This window comes from Pholcus phalangioides, unplaced genomic scaffold, assembly GCF_987345545.1.
Source record: "Pholcus phalangioides strain wild (caught in Gottingen) unplaced genomic scaffold, Ppha-v1.0 ptg000021l_1, whole genome shotgun sequence".
NCBI classification, from domain to species: domain Eukaryota; kingdom Metazoa; phylum Arthropoda; class Arachnida; order Araneae; family Pholcidae; genus Pholcus; species Pholcus phalangioides.
In genome coordinates, this window is record NW_028301614.1 from 4,449,181 (window position 1) to 4,465,198 (window position 16,018).

General features: G+C 35.5%; 1 protein-coding gene across 1 annotated transcript in view; it reads left to right on the forward strand.

Annotated features, from left to right (window-relative positions):
- LOC149070522 (acetoacetyl-CoA synthetase-like) overlaps positions 1-15,746 on the forward strand; it is a 48,892-nt gene extending 33,146 nt beyond the window's left edge. Inside the window, exons 12-18 of the mRNA XM_089249024.1 lie at positions 766-888; positions 6,210-6,323; positions 6,857-6,982; positions 7,972-8,041; positions 11,099-11,157; positions 13,010-13,212; positions 13,898-15,746. Coding sequence (XP_089105150.1) covers positions 766-888; positions 6,210-6,323; positions 6,857-6,982; positions 7,972-8,041; positions 11,099-11,157; positions 13,010-13,212; positions 13,898-14,035 — 833 coding nt within the window. The 3' untranslated portion in view covers positions 14,036-15,746. The remainder of the gene's footprint in view (positions 1-765; positions 889-6,209; positions 6,324-6,856; positions 6,983-7,971; positions 8,042-11,098; positions 11,158-13,009; positions 13,213-13,897) is intronic.
- The last annotated feature ends 272 nt before the right edge of the window (positions 15,747-16,018 follow it).

The following is a 16,018-nucleotide window of genomic DNA, read 5'->3' on the forward strand; positions in this document are numbered from 1 at the left end:
GACCAGCAGTTGGCCATGCCTGATCTAAATCATACGGCAATACAGACCCACCAACACCATCTTTATGTATTTGATGGCGTTGATCGTACTCAACAATTCTCATAAGTACATTGTCATTTGTAGTTGCAGCCTGTTTGAAGTAGCAGGAGGAATGAGAAACACACACAGAGTTCTCAAACTCTGATCATTTTTGTCGCCGAATCAGGGCCATTTTCTGCACACGAGGGCTAATTACACCGGGACCTGCAATTTCTTACCTATCCCGAGCCGCAGCGTCCGACATTTCTGACTTTTTTGTACTCACCGAGAGGTTGGTGCGCTGAACCCCCAGTCTCTTATCTAAATATATGAATAGCTTCTCGATTTATCTCCATATGTTTGTCGTATTTATTTTTGAACGTGTAAATTGTGTTGGAACCAACGACCCCCAATGGTAAGTTATTCCATTTATTCACAACCATATTAGAAAAAAAAACATTTCCTACGCCACCACACAACCTGGAATTGTCCCTTACCAATTCATGCCGGTGTCTCCTCGTCGAAGCAGTTGATTGACGACGTAGTAATAACTCATGTCCCATCCTATTCACCCCGTTGAAAATTTTAAATACTTCAATCATATCTCCTCGACACCTGCGCTCCTCCAATGTAAACATATTAAAAAATATATAAATTTCCAATTACACATTTATATATATTTTTAAAATATGATATGCAAATCCTCACTCGATTCGTTTCCGATCATTCTTGTCTTTCAAATTTTAGCTCCAGGCTGCGATCTCAAAAATCTAAAGATGGTCACAATCGGTGGCAGTCCAGTGAAACTTCAAAACTTTGATTTCTTATACAGACAGGTACACGAGGACTTATTCGTTGGATGTTTATACGGTAAGACATTTAAAAAAAATGCTTACACACACGTACAGGATGTCCACTCTTATCGTTGTCGAATGGCTATTTCCTGAACCCCTAGTTTTAGAGACAACTTTCAAACAGAAAAAAAAAATATTTCAAATGATATCGCCCCCATCATCTTAAATGCACTTCAAATGGGGGAAAAAAGATATACAGTCAAACCTCGTTAATGAGTCACTCTTGGGAGAGCAAAAATATGACTTAGTAAGCGGAGTGACTCGTTAAACGGAGTAACACATAGCTGTGCCAATTCCTGCCTGAGGACAATTGGGACTTCCAAAAAGTGACCCGGTAAGCGGAGTGACGTGTTAACCGGGTGACGCACTAACGAGGTTTGACTGTATTAATAGTTACGAAATTTTGATTTCCATACTGTCCCCCGTCCTTTAATTTCCAATTAAAAAGTTGGTGCCCTGTCTCTCCTGAGGTCGACAAAAAATTTCCACGTCTCTAAGTGCAATATTCGCTGAGATATATATATATAATTCAAAAGCAGAGAGAAAAGAGGGAAAGAACAACATATTAATGAGAGAAAGACCGTTGTTCGTTAGGGGCCGTTCAAGTTTTGCGTCAGCAAATGTTTAGCCATTTTTGACCCCCTTGTCAGCAAAACTTCATCAGCACTGCTCCTACCTCGTAATGCATATTGGTAGGATTAGAGACGTACGTGAGAGGAACGGGAGACACATAGGTGGCTCACGCAACCCCCCCAGACGAAAAAAAAAATTTTAACGCAAAAAATATTAAAAAAAATTAAAATTTCGAAAGAAAATACCTTTATATGTTATAATAAATTTCTGTCAATTTCAATGCTATTTGAAGACTAAGAACTCACAATTTCTTTTCAAGAAATTCATTGTACCCACCCTTCAAGTCATATATGGCAAATGTGCCCTTGGAGGTTCTCTGATGTGGTCTGCTCCCCCCCAACAAAATTTTGTAAAAATGAACTAAGCGGCACATTTACAGATCGCTTAAATGATTAGGCGCAATTCCAGAGAATTTAAGAAGACCGTGACACTTTTTCAGATCACTTAAGTAACCCGCGAAACAATTCCAGAACACTCAAGCGATCCGTGACACATTTAGAGATCCTTTGAGTGACATGGGGCACAGTTTTAGAACACTGGTGCGGTCCTCAGTGCAGTTATACATCACTCAAGCTACCTGCGGCACATCCCCAGATTACTTAAGCGATCCGCGGCATAATTACGGATCACTTGAGTGATGCGTGGCACAGTTCCAGAACACTTTAGCGGCCCGGACACATTTCCAGAGCACTTGAAGTATCCGCGAAACATTTAGAGACCACTTAAGTGGTGTCTCTGTAGAGGACTTATCATTAGGGAGAATATTAGTTCAGACGTAATACTTGAGTGACCTCCCCTAGCTTATGCTGTTTTTTTCACCCCTTTCTCTTTTTTTAATTCAAATATCTCGACGAATATCATTTTCTAACTGAAAGTCGTCTCTAAAACTTGCGATTCAAAAAATAGCCATTTGACAACGATAAGAGAGTGGGAACCCTGCATATATTTCTCTATATCATCATTTCTTTTTTTTTAGTACAGTGAAACCTCAGTACAACAATATTCTACTCACCAAGAAAAAATATCGCTGTAGAGGGATCATCGCGTTATATCGAGAAACAACAGTATCATCACGTGACATCGAATTTATGCTGCTTTTGGCAGCTTTTCTAAATCAACGTTGTGGCGCAAAGAAAATTTAATTATATATATAGTCAGTAAACAAAATTCACACACAGTTAGAGGTGTATTGCCACTTTAAAGATGTTTACTGCCATACACTTTTGTGTATCACATAAAAGGCAATACCGAAAACTTTATCAACAATTTCAGTGATTAGGTGGTGCCAAATACCGATGTTGTAAGATATCTTCGGAAGCACTAATACAGTAGTCTTGCTTATAGGAGGTTTTAAGGTATAATAACAATAATGATACGAAGATATATCTGTTACTGCTGAAGCCCGAAGTGCGGCCATTAAGTGAATTTGCCAAGAGTTTTGGCCAAAGTGGGAATGGGAGAAATATTTCGGAATTTGCTGGCCTTTTTTTCGCAGTGGCCGCCGATCTCTGGCCAAAGCCCAATGTGCTGATGTAAGATGGTCCGCTAGGAGCCAAAAATCCATTTTTTTTAATCGCCAACGTGTGAGACATGTCTCTAATATGTAACAGCTGTATTGGATTTGCTCCACGTGACGGGAGAGAAAGAAGTGAAATTTAAGAGAAAAACTATAAAAACAATTATATAAACATAGATTTTTCTCCTGCCAAATTTCGGAGAAAAAAAATAATTACCACATATTGACTGCAGTTTAATGGGTTGCCATAACCAACGTGGACATAATTATCACGAAAAAATAAGCTAACTTGACGATGATCCCAAACCATGTCTTTAGTTATCAGACTTTGACCACGGATCACCGGCCACTTCGCGAACTGACCGGATCAATATTTAACGAAATCGGCCAATTTGCGAAGTGGCCAGCCCAGTCGTGAATTGGACAATTTCGAGGTTAGGCGGTAACATATCTATTTAATAAATGACGCACAAACAAAAAGAAGACAAACTTGAATAAACAGTAGCTAAAATAAAGTGATTTTTCACCTCGTTACATAATTAGGTTCTTCTTTACTCTTCGGATCTTCTTTACCACCTTCTTGACACACTAGCCACGTTGTTGACATGAAACTGCCAGGGATGGTAGGGGGGAAAAAAACAACATGGCGCAAAAATTTATCAACTAGCAAGTTTGAACTTAAAGGTCAAAAGCCAATTTTTTATTTCCTCTCTCATAACCGAAAAAGATCTACTTTTTATTCACGCCGTGGCTTGCATTTCAATGAGGTTATGATTGTTTTACATGCGCACGTGCGTATGGATGGATATACATTCAGCAAATGCTTGAGATTTTTGATCTTGATGATATCAGTCAAATAAATGTTTAGGGGATTCATTCACGAGTGTTAGATTTGTCATACGCAGATGATGCTTCGAACCTCCCACCGCGTTATCGTTGAAGCGAACGTTGAACGAACAGCGACGAAACGCTGTCGTTTGAACGTTTACGAGAGAGAGACAAATGACAATGATTGGTGCATTGAATATCAATTGCAGCATTAGATAATATTAACAGTTCGACTGAGGTAGAAATGACGCACGAGTTTGATCTTATGTAATGAAGTGCCCGGATGCGTAAAAAATGTAACTCGCGAATCGAGTATGTGTATAACCAATATTAACAGTGTCATTTTTCAAAACGTTTTCGATTCTTATATGACTCCAGTCTACATAGCACTCAGAGTCCATATTGCGCGCTATGTAGACTGGATTCTTATACGACTCCAGTCTACATAGCAATATGGACTCTGAATACCTACGCATTTTTGATAGCATTTTAACCCTCCGTCGGCGTCGTTCGCATTCGATCTGACAAGCGCAGTGCGGTTATTTTTTTTCACGTTGCCCCGCCGCTTGTCGGCGTTGGCAACCGGCCCTTCCTAGTAGCTTCCTTCTATGCCAATGTCTCTCAACCGCTAGGCCGTGACATCATTCATACCGGGCCACGACTTGATCTGCCGTTTCATTTTCCATTAGTTGTGTATTTGACCGAGCCTTCCACTTACAAAAATAGATGAAACCGGGTCGCGGGCTTCCAAAATGTTGCGAACCACTGCTCTATGTAACTTTACCTTTTAGTTTGTCCTTGAACTTTACTAAGGGAATTTGTTCAAGATTTGTTCAAGAGAAGCTCATTGCTCCCGAACTCGTCACATTTTTGAAAATGCCGTGCAACACATATGCAAATATGGCGTGCGATCGGTGTCTTACTGGAGAAGGTACAGACCCTCCCACTCTCTGAAGAGGACTGAATAGATATTAATACTGTGAACGCACATATACATTTTTAAACGATTTTCTAACTTTATTTGATAGTGGGTCGTACGTTTCATTAAAATTTGTTCGATTAGATTGGATTCAAAAATTATTGCAAAATATTTTTGCAAAATATTTTTTTTTGCAAAAACTTAATGTTGTAACTTGTGTTTAAAACTTGTGTTTTTTCTTTTGACACCCCTAATAATGATATTCATTTGACAGTTGCATAAATGAGCTTAATTAGGTGTACATTATGTTTTCTGAATATGTGCCCATCAAGCACATTGCTCCCAAACTCAGCGGTCAACATATTGCGCTCGGCGAAGGGTTAAGGGCAATTCAACTTGAATGCTGTAGGTGCTTTATTCGATTTTTTATCAGCAGAAAAATCTTGTCTTTATTACAAAAATGTTACTTTTTTTTACTTAAGATTCCCATTTACTTTTTATTTATGTGTATATTATGTATGTGTGTAGTTTTTTCCACACATACATAATATATACATAAATTTTCCGATGCAACTTTCGGGCCTTTCGCAAAGCATTTTATAACATAATAACACTAAAAAGTTTTGAGTTGGTGCAGCGTTTCTCAAACATTCTCTACCCAAATATAGAGAGAAATATTCCTTAAATAATTCGACCACCACCACTAACTTACAGCATGAGCAACAATTGATTATTTTGCCGGGTTATGACAACGTTTTTGATGACAATTGTCGATGTCGCATTTTTTTTTACCGTATTTGAGATCCCAATTACCAATCAGCAGTTCTTTCAATGAAATAAATTAATTCCCCCATTAAATATATATTTTTTAACTGTGATTTGTAGCAGCCCCCCCCCCTCAATTCCCCAGCGCTTTAGCAATTTTAGCAATAAATAATATATATTTTTTGAAAATTGCTTTTTTGTGCCTACAATAAGCATTTAGGATTGAAATTTTGGCAATTTTCTCGATGAGATATGGTTACCCTAAATATACGAAGGCCATACATAAGTTACTAATACTAAATGACAACAATTGGAAATGTATTATTTCATTCAATAGGAATAAATTTATCGTCTGTTATCGTGGGGTAATTTGCCTATTGTGGCCTTTGCATTTATTTGTATTTGCGGACCAACTCATGTTAACTATATTTAATTCCAATCTTCGATAGTAAGCATGTAAATTGGTAAACAGGTAAGTTCCTCAGAAAAACCAATTTGTCCTGGGGCCCCATGATGCTCTTAAGACTGCTCTGATCTTGACACCCGATGACTAGCGATTAGAATGCCAATATTTATTACCATATACGATCTTGCAAATTTATTTGCATTGAAATTCGGTCATTAATGAAATTAATTGAATTCGAATAATATTTTTCTGTTGTAATATATTCTGCAGGAGCTACCGAAGTGATAGGCGTATTTGGAGGATTTGATTTGAATGAACCCGCCTATAGCGGGGAGATACAAGCACCGGCTCTCGGAGTTGATCTCAGGTGTCTGGACGAACAAGGTAATACTTTTTTCATTTTGCATCTGATATGGATAAAATAAATATACAAGCGCTTCTCCCACACACTCATGAATTTTTTAAAATATTTATATTACACAAATACACACACATTATAATACAAACAAACACTTTGTGACGTCACCTTCACGTGAGAATGATTATCACGGTCATATTATGATTATAATTATTATTACCGAGTCCCCGTAGAAGCATAAGTGAATTTATCTTTCCAAAAATAAGCATCTATACATAAATGCCAGTTTTCTGCATTCCTGGTAAATGGATAATGCTGCTATCGAAATTATGTAATGATAGCGATAGTAATAGGAACAGAGAGACGAAACCTAACCCTTTATTGAGCTTGAAAAAAAAAATATATATACATGGGCAGGTGCCATTATATGCACATCGCCAGTAAACAAGTATGATCGAACATATTTATGATCGAAAATTATGTTATGGAATTATGTATAATGACTTTTTTCAATCTATTAATAGAATCATTGTATTTATTTTGTGGTTTTCCCTTATAGGTAAGAACGTCGTTGGTCAAAAAGGTGAACTGGTCATAGGCACGCCTACGCCTTCCATGCCCATTGGTGTACTCAACGACAAGGCGCACCAAAGGCTCAACGAATTATACTTGTCCAAATATCCAGGTAGCAAATCCGTATCAATTATTTAGTGTTAGAGTATAGAAAGAAGCTATATATGTGTGAGAATTTTTTGAGTGCAAATAGTCAAATTCATAAGACGAATATTCAATAAAGTTATTTTAGTTAGAACAGTTTTTCTCATCCCTTCTTTAGCTCATGGCCCTCTTTTGGACCATATTCTATTTTCGTGACCACTCTCATCCTGGAGTGAGATCCATTCTATTTCTTGAATTGAATTTAGCCATGACCAAATTTAAATTTATTTAAAACTTCAAATTTAAAAACGAAGTTTTAAATAAATAAAAATTGAAAAAAATATAAATAAATAAATATATAAGACCGATCTCTGAAATCTCTGAGTCATACACGAATCCAGAAGGTGGGGGGGGGGGGTCGTCATCCCATTGTAGGGGAAAATGTAGGTGCATATAAGATATGAGACGAACGAACACAATAAATCACTCCTTCCGACACATCACTGTGATTCCGCGCCTATCCTAAGTTAAAGTTGACTAAGCTTTCTTGTGGGTGTTTTATGGCACGTCCGTTATGGGCATCTCAGCATTGGGTTCCCGTTCGAAGTGATGTTTCCGTCAGACCAGACACGGTCCGGTCTCTGTCCCTTCCAGAATATAAGCATGCCCCTCGCATGGGCCCATTGCTTAAGATGACCCTAATGCTATAAACAGCTCTGCTGGATACTGAAAGTAGCTGCATGTTTTCCTATCATATTTCACTTGAGAAAGCTTTTTTTGTTCATAGTTTTCTTTTTAGCTCCCTTCACCACTTCTCGTGGTTCCCTTAAAATATCCCAAGATCACGGGGGGGAGGGGGGCGCATATTGCCCCAGGTTGAGAACCAACGAGTGCATTCAAAACACATTGCTGATATTTATTCTCTATATAATTACTTATCACTATTTACAAAAATCGAAAAAAAGACACATTTTAGCATTTGTCTGTTTTTTAATTAATATTTGAATATTTTTCCAGGTATGTGGAGTCAGAATGACGAAGCTTGGTTTGATCCAATCACAAAGGGCTTGGTTGTCGTTGGAAGAAGGTAATTACGAATGTTTATAGTATATTGCAAGGGTTGCCAACCTTTTTCTCAAGCCGTGCCAAAATCGAGATTATTTTCGATGCGTATGACACTCTACGAATTTTAAAACACAGACCATATATCCCGTTTTACTGGTTACGAGCATTTTCTTTCCATTTCTGCAAAACATTTTGCGGCTCTCCTCTTATTTTCGTAAAATTGTTCAAATTTTTCACTCTTTTGAGTTCTAAATTGTCTTTCTTTTGAGGCATAGATTCGATTATCGCATACAGTTTGTGTTTTTATGTACATCGGTAGAAAAACAAAGTTCATCTTAGCTACACCGTGTAGGGCATAGACACCGGAACATGGGGACTCGGGTGCTTGCCCCCCCCCCTCCCCAATAAACTTTGTAAGGGCTTAGCACCCCCCCCCCCCCATTAAGAATTCATGTTTGTACAATGTCCCCCATGTGGATGATCTTGAATCTGGTACTCACAGGATGTCCAGCAACTATACCTAAAGATGAAATGAATCTTTTATTTCTGAAAAGTGTTAGCGTGCTGCTCCTGATACAATGGCGTGTCACTTTTGGCAGCGTGCCGTGGGTTGGCCACCCCTAACATATAGTATATTTCTGTGTCATACATATTATGTATGACACAGAAATTAAGGGACAGTCTTGTATTTGAAATTTACATAAAAAATACAACGTACATAAAAATACATCCAACAACGTGCATAATATATGAAGTTGGATAAATCTCCTATGCATGTGATCCGAAAGACTAATTAACTAGGTTTGGAAAATCGACAACAGCAGCACTTTACACGCAAAGCTATGCAGGGTGTAAAGTCTTATCCTTATTACAGCCTCTATCTTTCTAATGGTTGGTGATAGACACACACTTTCAACCAGGAAAACTATCCAAATAACTTATCCATTTTCAGATATGCCATTTGTTTTTACTAGGGGCCGTATATATATACTGAGATACTAAATTTAATTTCTTTTGTTACGGTCTCTCCTGTCTCCTATGTAGCCCCTACTGTCGCATTTCCGTTTCACTAATTGGAAGTTTTAGCACTCACAGGGTTCACATAAAAAAGTTAATTTTTCTATTTTTATACGTATACGACCCCTTGGAAAATTTAAGACATTCTGAGTAACCGCACATCATTTTAAAACTCTTTGTAATTGAAAATATGTTTTTAAATCCAACGGTCGGAGAGATATCCGCGGTACAAAGAATTTGGGACACAGTCTGTATACGGCCTCTAGTAAAATAAATGACATCTATAATGGGCACGTTATTTGGATAATTTTTCTAATTCAAAGTAAATTCTATCACCAAAATTTAAAAGTGTAACGGGATAATTCTTTGCACCCTGGCACAACACAACCCACTTCTTTTCTCGGGCGAAACTGTATCAAATTACTCCATTGGCAATAAACAATCGTTGCAGACGAATTGAAAGAAAGTTCAATTTAGTTTTTATAATCACGCACGCTTTTAGGTTTAATCAAAATCTAAATTGTAAACAAATTTTTGAAATCGATACTAAAGTTCATTTGCAATCCAATTATAATCGTACATTTTCCTTTAACATTAACAGAATACGGTACGACGGAATTCAAAGTGTCCTTGACTGTACATAATTACAATTGAAACTAGTATCATATTACGACCGTAATGTGTCCTACTCGAATGGGATTTTGAACTTCTGGCTTATAATTATTAGTGTCAATAGGAAAAAAAGTAATATGGGGGAAAAAACAATGGCAAAATAATAAGTTATTCATACACGTAAAAGAAAACAATGTGTTTTGATTATGGTAAAGCTACCCATGGGATGGCAGCCAGCATTCCTGGGTACACGTTTCGTTACTGATGGCATGAATAAGCATTAATAAATTTTCCAGTTGACTATACGTGGTTTTTACGATTTAAATGCGATCAATCGGTGTGTGTGTATTATTATGCATACTTGCCAATTGTCTTGGTAAGTTTGATTAATTTATCCCTTTTACCGGCGATTATGCATAATAATCAAGTGTCGTTGGTAAATTTGATAAATACTTGAAACTTTTCTCTTTTATTTGTGATTATGCATAATACCCTAGTGTAATTGATGAATTCAATAAATATGAAAAAAATTCCAAATGAGTCTAGTATGTGCGATGAATATTAATAGTCCAAACCCCGATAAACAAATTTTTCTATCGTACCCCGATATAATGACGCATCACATGTACGAATTATCATGTATAGTATATGATATAGTACGATTTATCATGTTTACGAACGACGCGGCGCTTGAGTATTATGCATAATCACCGGTAAAAAAATTAGTTTGGGGAAATTTATCAAATTTACCAACGACGCTTGAGTACCATGCATCACCGCCAGTAAAAGTCAAAAATTTTGTGAAATTTATCAAGTTACCAAAATGCTCGGCGATTATACATATTAACCGGGTTTATCACATTTACCGTAACATGGTCATTCCATCATTCATTCAACATTGCCTCATTATCAATCTTGATAGTATGAGTTTTTTCTGGAAAAATGAATATTCATCTAGCGTGACCTTATTCGCTAATCGGTTCTTCTGTGCAGTGCCTTCTATCGACAACATTTGAACTAATTTTCTTCTCTGTCAAAGATAAAGTCCCTTTTAGTGAGAATAACATTTTCACAAGCCGCGTACCAATTCCTTCAATTTTTATAAATTTTTAAACAATTTATAATTTATGGAACATTTGCATGACACCAGAAAACAACACTAGAATTTGTTCTGTTCAAGATTTTATGTGATTTTTCAATGAGAATTCATTAAAAACGCATTCTTTTTCAATCGATAAGGGCAATTGAGTCATTAATTTGGCTCAGTTTGAATTGACGTGATCGATGAAAGGTAATGTTTCATAAAACTAATTGCTCGAATCATATTTAAAATGGATTTTTCCAAAAAAAATTTCTTTTTTGGAAAGATATATTTTGTATTTTGAAAGCTTTTATATAGAAAAATTTATTTTGTTTATATCGTTTATACTCTTTCCTTTTTTCTTGATAGCGACGAGACATTGAATCCAAATGGCGAACGATTTGGATCCGCCGATATTTACTGCGCAAGTGAGTGTGATTTATACTATATTAAATATGCTAAAAAAAGGAAAAATTTAATTATAGATATCACAGTATCTTAAATTTGTTTTGATTAATTATAGCAATGTTAATTTATGTACAGACTGGATAAAAATTCCATATAAATTTTAAAAATTAATAAAATTCGGAAAAATAACCGAAATAAAAACGGTTTGTAAGGTAAGCGTTGCTAGGTTACGGGAATTTTTTTTGACAGGGAAAAATAATTCAAAAACAGCCGGTGGGTGACGCTTACATATATATACACAAGTCAAAGGAAAGATACGCAAATAACGAATAGAATGCCTCCAAATCGTTTATTACAGCAGTATATGTTCCACATGACCACCAACACAGTGGATAACACATTGCAGGCGAGTCACAAATACAGCAACGGCAGAGTGCCGCAGCAGTGTGGCCTTGGTCATGTGGAATACATAGCCTACTGCTGTAATAAACGATTTGAAAGCATTCTGTTCGTTATTTGCGTATCTTTTCTTTGACTTGTGTACGTCAGTGTCACCTATCGGCTGTTTTTTGTAGTCATTTTTTTTCCTGTCAAAAACAAATTCCCGTGACCTAGCGATGCTAACCCTGCAAACCGTTTTTTATTTCGGTTATTGTTCTGCTTTTTATAAATTTGTAAAGTTCCTACGGACTTTTTGCCCACCCTGTATTATAATATTACCCAGACCAGGTCCCATCTTCAAGGAGCGAATGCGAGCCGATCTCCCCTTTAAAAAGTCTCGCCACAGAGAGCATCAGACCTATAAACAGTCAGTACAAATGTAATTCAATCATAACACATCACTCACTTCACTTCCGAAATATATATGGCCGCACTGAAAAATCAAACACAACACTACATACGCACTCAAAGACTGTTAGGTACACACACACTGTTACACTTCCGGCACAGCTCACTAGGTAGGTAGTAAATCGCCCTTAGATGGTGATAGACCTGAGTTGTGCTCGGTTTGAATGAAAGGAAAGACCAGACCAGGATATCGGTTCTTAGCCTTTGAAACTCATAAAAAATATTATTTTATATTTAACTTGATTAACAAAAAAAGTTTAATTTTCCTGTTGCCCTCGTTTATACAGGGTGTCCTATAAATTCGTAAATACAGTCCTAGAAATTAAAAGGACTTGGTATATTTGAATGAGGTTTGCAAAAAAGTAATTCTCACAAAGGGAGATGTTTTTTGGTGCAGGAAAAAAAATTAGTTCAATTTTTTTCTCGACAAAGAGCCGGGGAAACCAGTCCGGCGGGATGAATTGCAACCGCTCCTTTCTTCAATCGTTTCTGTGTCTGAAACGTTCGTAAAGATTCAGTCAGCGATTCGTGGCTGAGGTAAAATTACTTTAGCAATGATGCTTTATTCACCAATCTCAACATCATAATGAAAAACTTTAAGCGCCAGTAACAGGAAAATTCAGAAATTAGCTGTTAATCGTACACCCGGCATTTTATAGGATTCCAATTTACATATTTCCAGTTTGCTTTAGTGCAGTGCCCTCTATCAACAAAGACTTGAACTATTTCTGCGTACGGGGAAACAAAATCCACCTGCTTTCATGAGAATAACGTTTTTGCATTCAAAGTACCAATTCCTTCAATATTTATGAATTTTTAACTAAAAATAATTTATGACGACACACACACACACACACACACACACACACACACATACATTCTGTGGTTTTTTTTCAGAGTGATTAATGAAAAGACGATTTATAATTGTTTTTATATTTTTCAAAATGAATCAAGCAAATATTGCCCCCGAGTTCATTAAAAATTCAATATTAACTTGTCACGATGTTTTCTTGGGATTTTCAGTTCACACTATGGAAGAATTAGCAGACTATCTTTGTGTGGGTCAGGACAATAGTGTCGGTGACCAGAGGGCTGTCTTATTCGTCAAACTCAAGGACGGATACAAATTCTCGAAGGAACTCGTCAAGAAAATCCAAGAAAAAGTAATCGAAGAGTTGACGATCGATTACATGCCAGCAGTTGTCCTGGAAGTTAAGGAAATCCCAGTGAGTATATGGCAGAATGATCATTACAAACCTTCAACCTTCATACCGGAAACAAAGGGAACTTTAATTAACATTGACTTGATGAATACAAACTTTAATGAAAAATCTTTGAACGAATATAAACTTTGATGAGTTCAAACTACTGTTAAAATGATTAAATGTTTTAGGAAACTTGAAGGGTATAAACGTTGACAAATACTTTGATGACAATAATCTTTGATGTATATATATATCTTGATATATATATAAGATGAAGTATGGTTGAGCATTAATGAATGCAAACTAGGCTGGACATAAACTCTCATGATTATCAAGACGAGTACAAAATTTCATGAAAACTATGATGAGAACAAACATAATAAATTTTGATGAGCGAAAAATTTAAACTTTGGTCAAAATTTGATGAGCACGAACTTTGGTGAAAAAAAAATTTAGCGAGTAAAAACTTTGGTAAAATTTAAAGAACAAACTTTGGTGAAAATGAAACAAATTTTACGAATTGAAAACTTTTATGAACACAAACTTTGTAGAGCCAAAAATTTAATAACCGCAAAACTTTTAACGCAAACTTTCACTCATATTTTGAATGAATGAACACATTAAAACGCATGCTTGCATAATTCAGCATGAAATCATTTTTAATATTAAAAAAAAACTCGTTTATTTTTCCTTGATTTCTTTACAGTACAACCTCAACAATAAGAAAGTCGAGAGGCTAGTGAGGAAGATCATCGCCACGAACAAAGTACCAGAAGTAGCCAACGTCAAGAACCCAGGATGCCTAAAGAATTACTGCAATATTCCAGAGTTACAAAACTATTAGGAAGCAAACGATGGACACTGGTCAAGATTGTAAATTCTTTGTGAAAAAGGAGACAAAAAACAAAAACAGATTTAATAATATCAAATCATAGCATATGATAAAAATTAATTCTGAATCAATTATTCGTGCGAATATTAATGTACTTTTGTCGTTACATTTTAATTTTTTTCCTTTAATCCAGGGGTCGTCAACGCTTGGACCATAGGCCACATTTGGCCCTCGAAGCTTTTTGTTGTGGCCTGCCGATCATTTTTAAAAAATGGTTGAAAACATTGGCAAAGCTTTAATTTTAGAAATAATGAAAGAAATGATTTTTCTCTGAATTGATAAAAGTTCAAAATTACTGAAAGAAGTAATTAAACATTTTTTTGGAACAAATAATTTCAGAACTGCTGAAATAAATAATTAAGGAATCATTTAAAGTGATTCCAGATTAAATTAATCTTAGAATAAATTTAAACAGTAATTAATTAACAGAAACATTTTCAGAACTAGAGAGGAAGTTATTTCAGATCCAATGAAAATTGTTAATTTATAAAAGAAGTAATACTAAAATAAATAAATGTCTTCAATTATTTTTGTCCCTGTTCAACTTTGGATCCCATTGTCCCCTTCAATTAGGATGTCGTTAAGTTACATGAGTTGGTGGCCCGCGAGATCCATGGGAAGTTTCAATTTGGCCCGCCGTGTCTAAAAGTTAGAAGACCCCCTTCTTTAACACATTTTTGACAGCTCTAGTAATTATTTCATGACCAAATTACAGATACTTTTTAATAAATGGTGAATGGTTACTTGAAAATATTTCATATTTTTTAAGTTTAAAAAAATTGAACATAAATTTAGAGCGTTTTGCTTCGCAGTTAGTATAATTTTCAGATTAATTAACTTTTAATTAATGTAATTAATTATTAGTTACGTTTTCAAGAAACCTCATGCATTTTGAGGCAAAAAACCAATTTTTTTTCCAATTTTTAAAGAAATTATTTCCCTTCATGGTCATGAAAAATAAAATCGGAATGGAAAAATCAGAAGGAAAATTTCACATTTCATAAAAAATCAAATATCTTTGTAAAGAGATTTAAAGAAATTTCTTAGTACTCATTAGACGTTTAAAATGTTCGTTTCTCATACGAAAATTTGCATGAAAATTACTTGAATTTTTTTTTTAAACGGAGCGTTGCTCGAACGCAACGTCAGTCAAAAAAGGGTTTCAGATATTATTACAGACAATAATTTCGATGCTTTTTTTTAATTTATTGCTATTTAATCGTTAGAAAACTTTCATTTTCATACTTCGGTTTCGATTATTATATCGATAAAATGCAGCCTAAGTTCACTGCCACACATCATTACTGCCCATTACCAACACAATTACATTGTTAGTAAAGTTTTTCTCAATGTATATTTCTTTTAAGATGATCTACCAAAAAAAAACAACTGTATTATATTCTATTTTTTTGAATATGAAAAATAAGATCTTCGAGAAATTAACTATTTATTTTTTTTTTTAAGATAATTTTTTTTTTTTTTTTTATGTACCGTATTTTACGTGATTTTACACGTTTCTCTTCCTATTAGTGAACTTACGTATGAAAAGCATTTAAAAAAAAGACAACTGATTTTTCTATGCGTATGTGAATTCGAAATCACTTATTTTAGAAAGATTCTGTAGCTAAATGTGTGTTGTAAATAAAGCTTATGTATTTCGTTACATTTTCATTTGCATATTTCATTGCTCATTAGAGTTTTCATTGTTCCCGATTAAAAATGATTAGGCAATTTCTTCTCCATACCGTCTAATTTTCAATGTTCCTCTATGCCAGTGGTTCGTAACCGGGAGTACCTTGAGAGGTTTCAAGAGGGAGTGGGGGGGGGGGTTGGTACGTCAGGTTTAGGTTTACCAGACGTCCTACTTTTTGATGCCATTTCAAACGTCCTCCTATGTTTGAAAAATTTGCCGTTTTTTTCCTCCTTTTGAAGTTT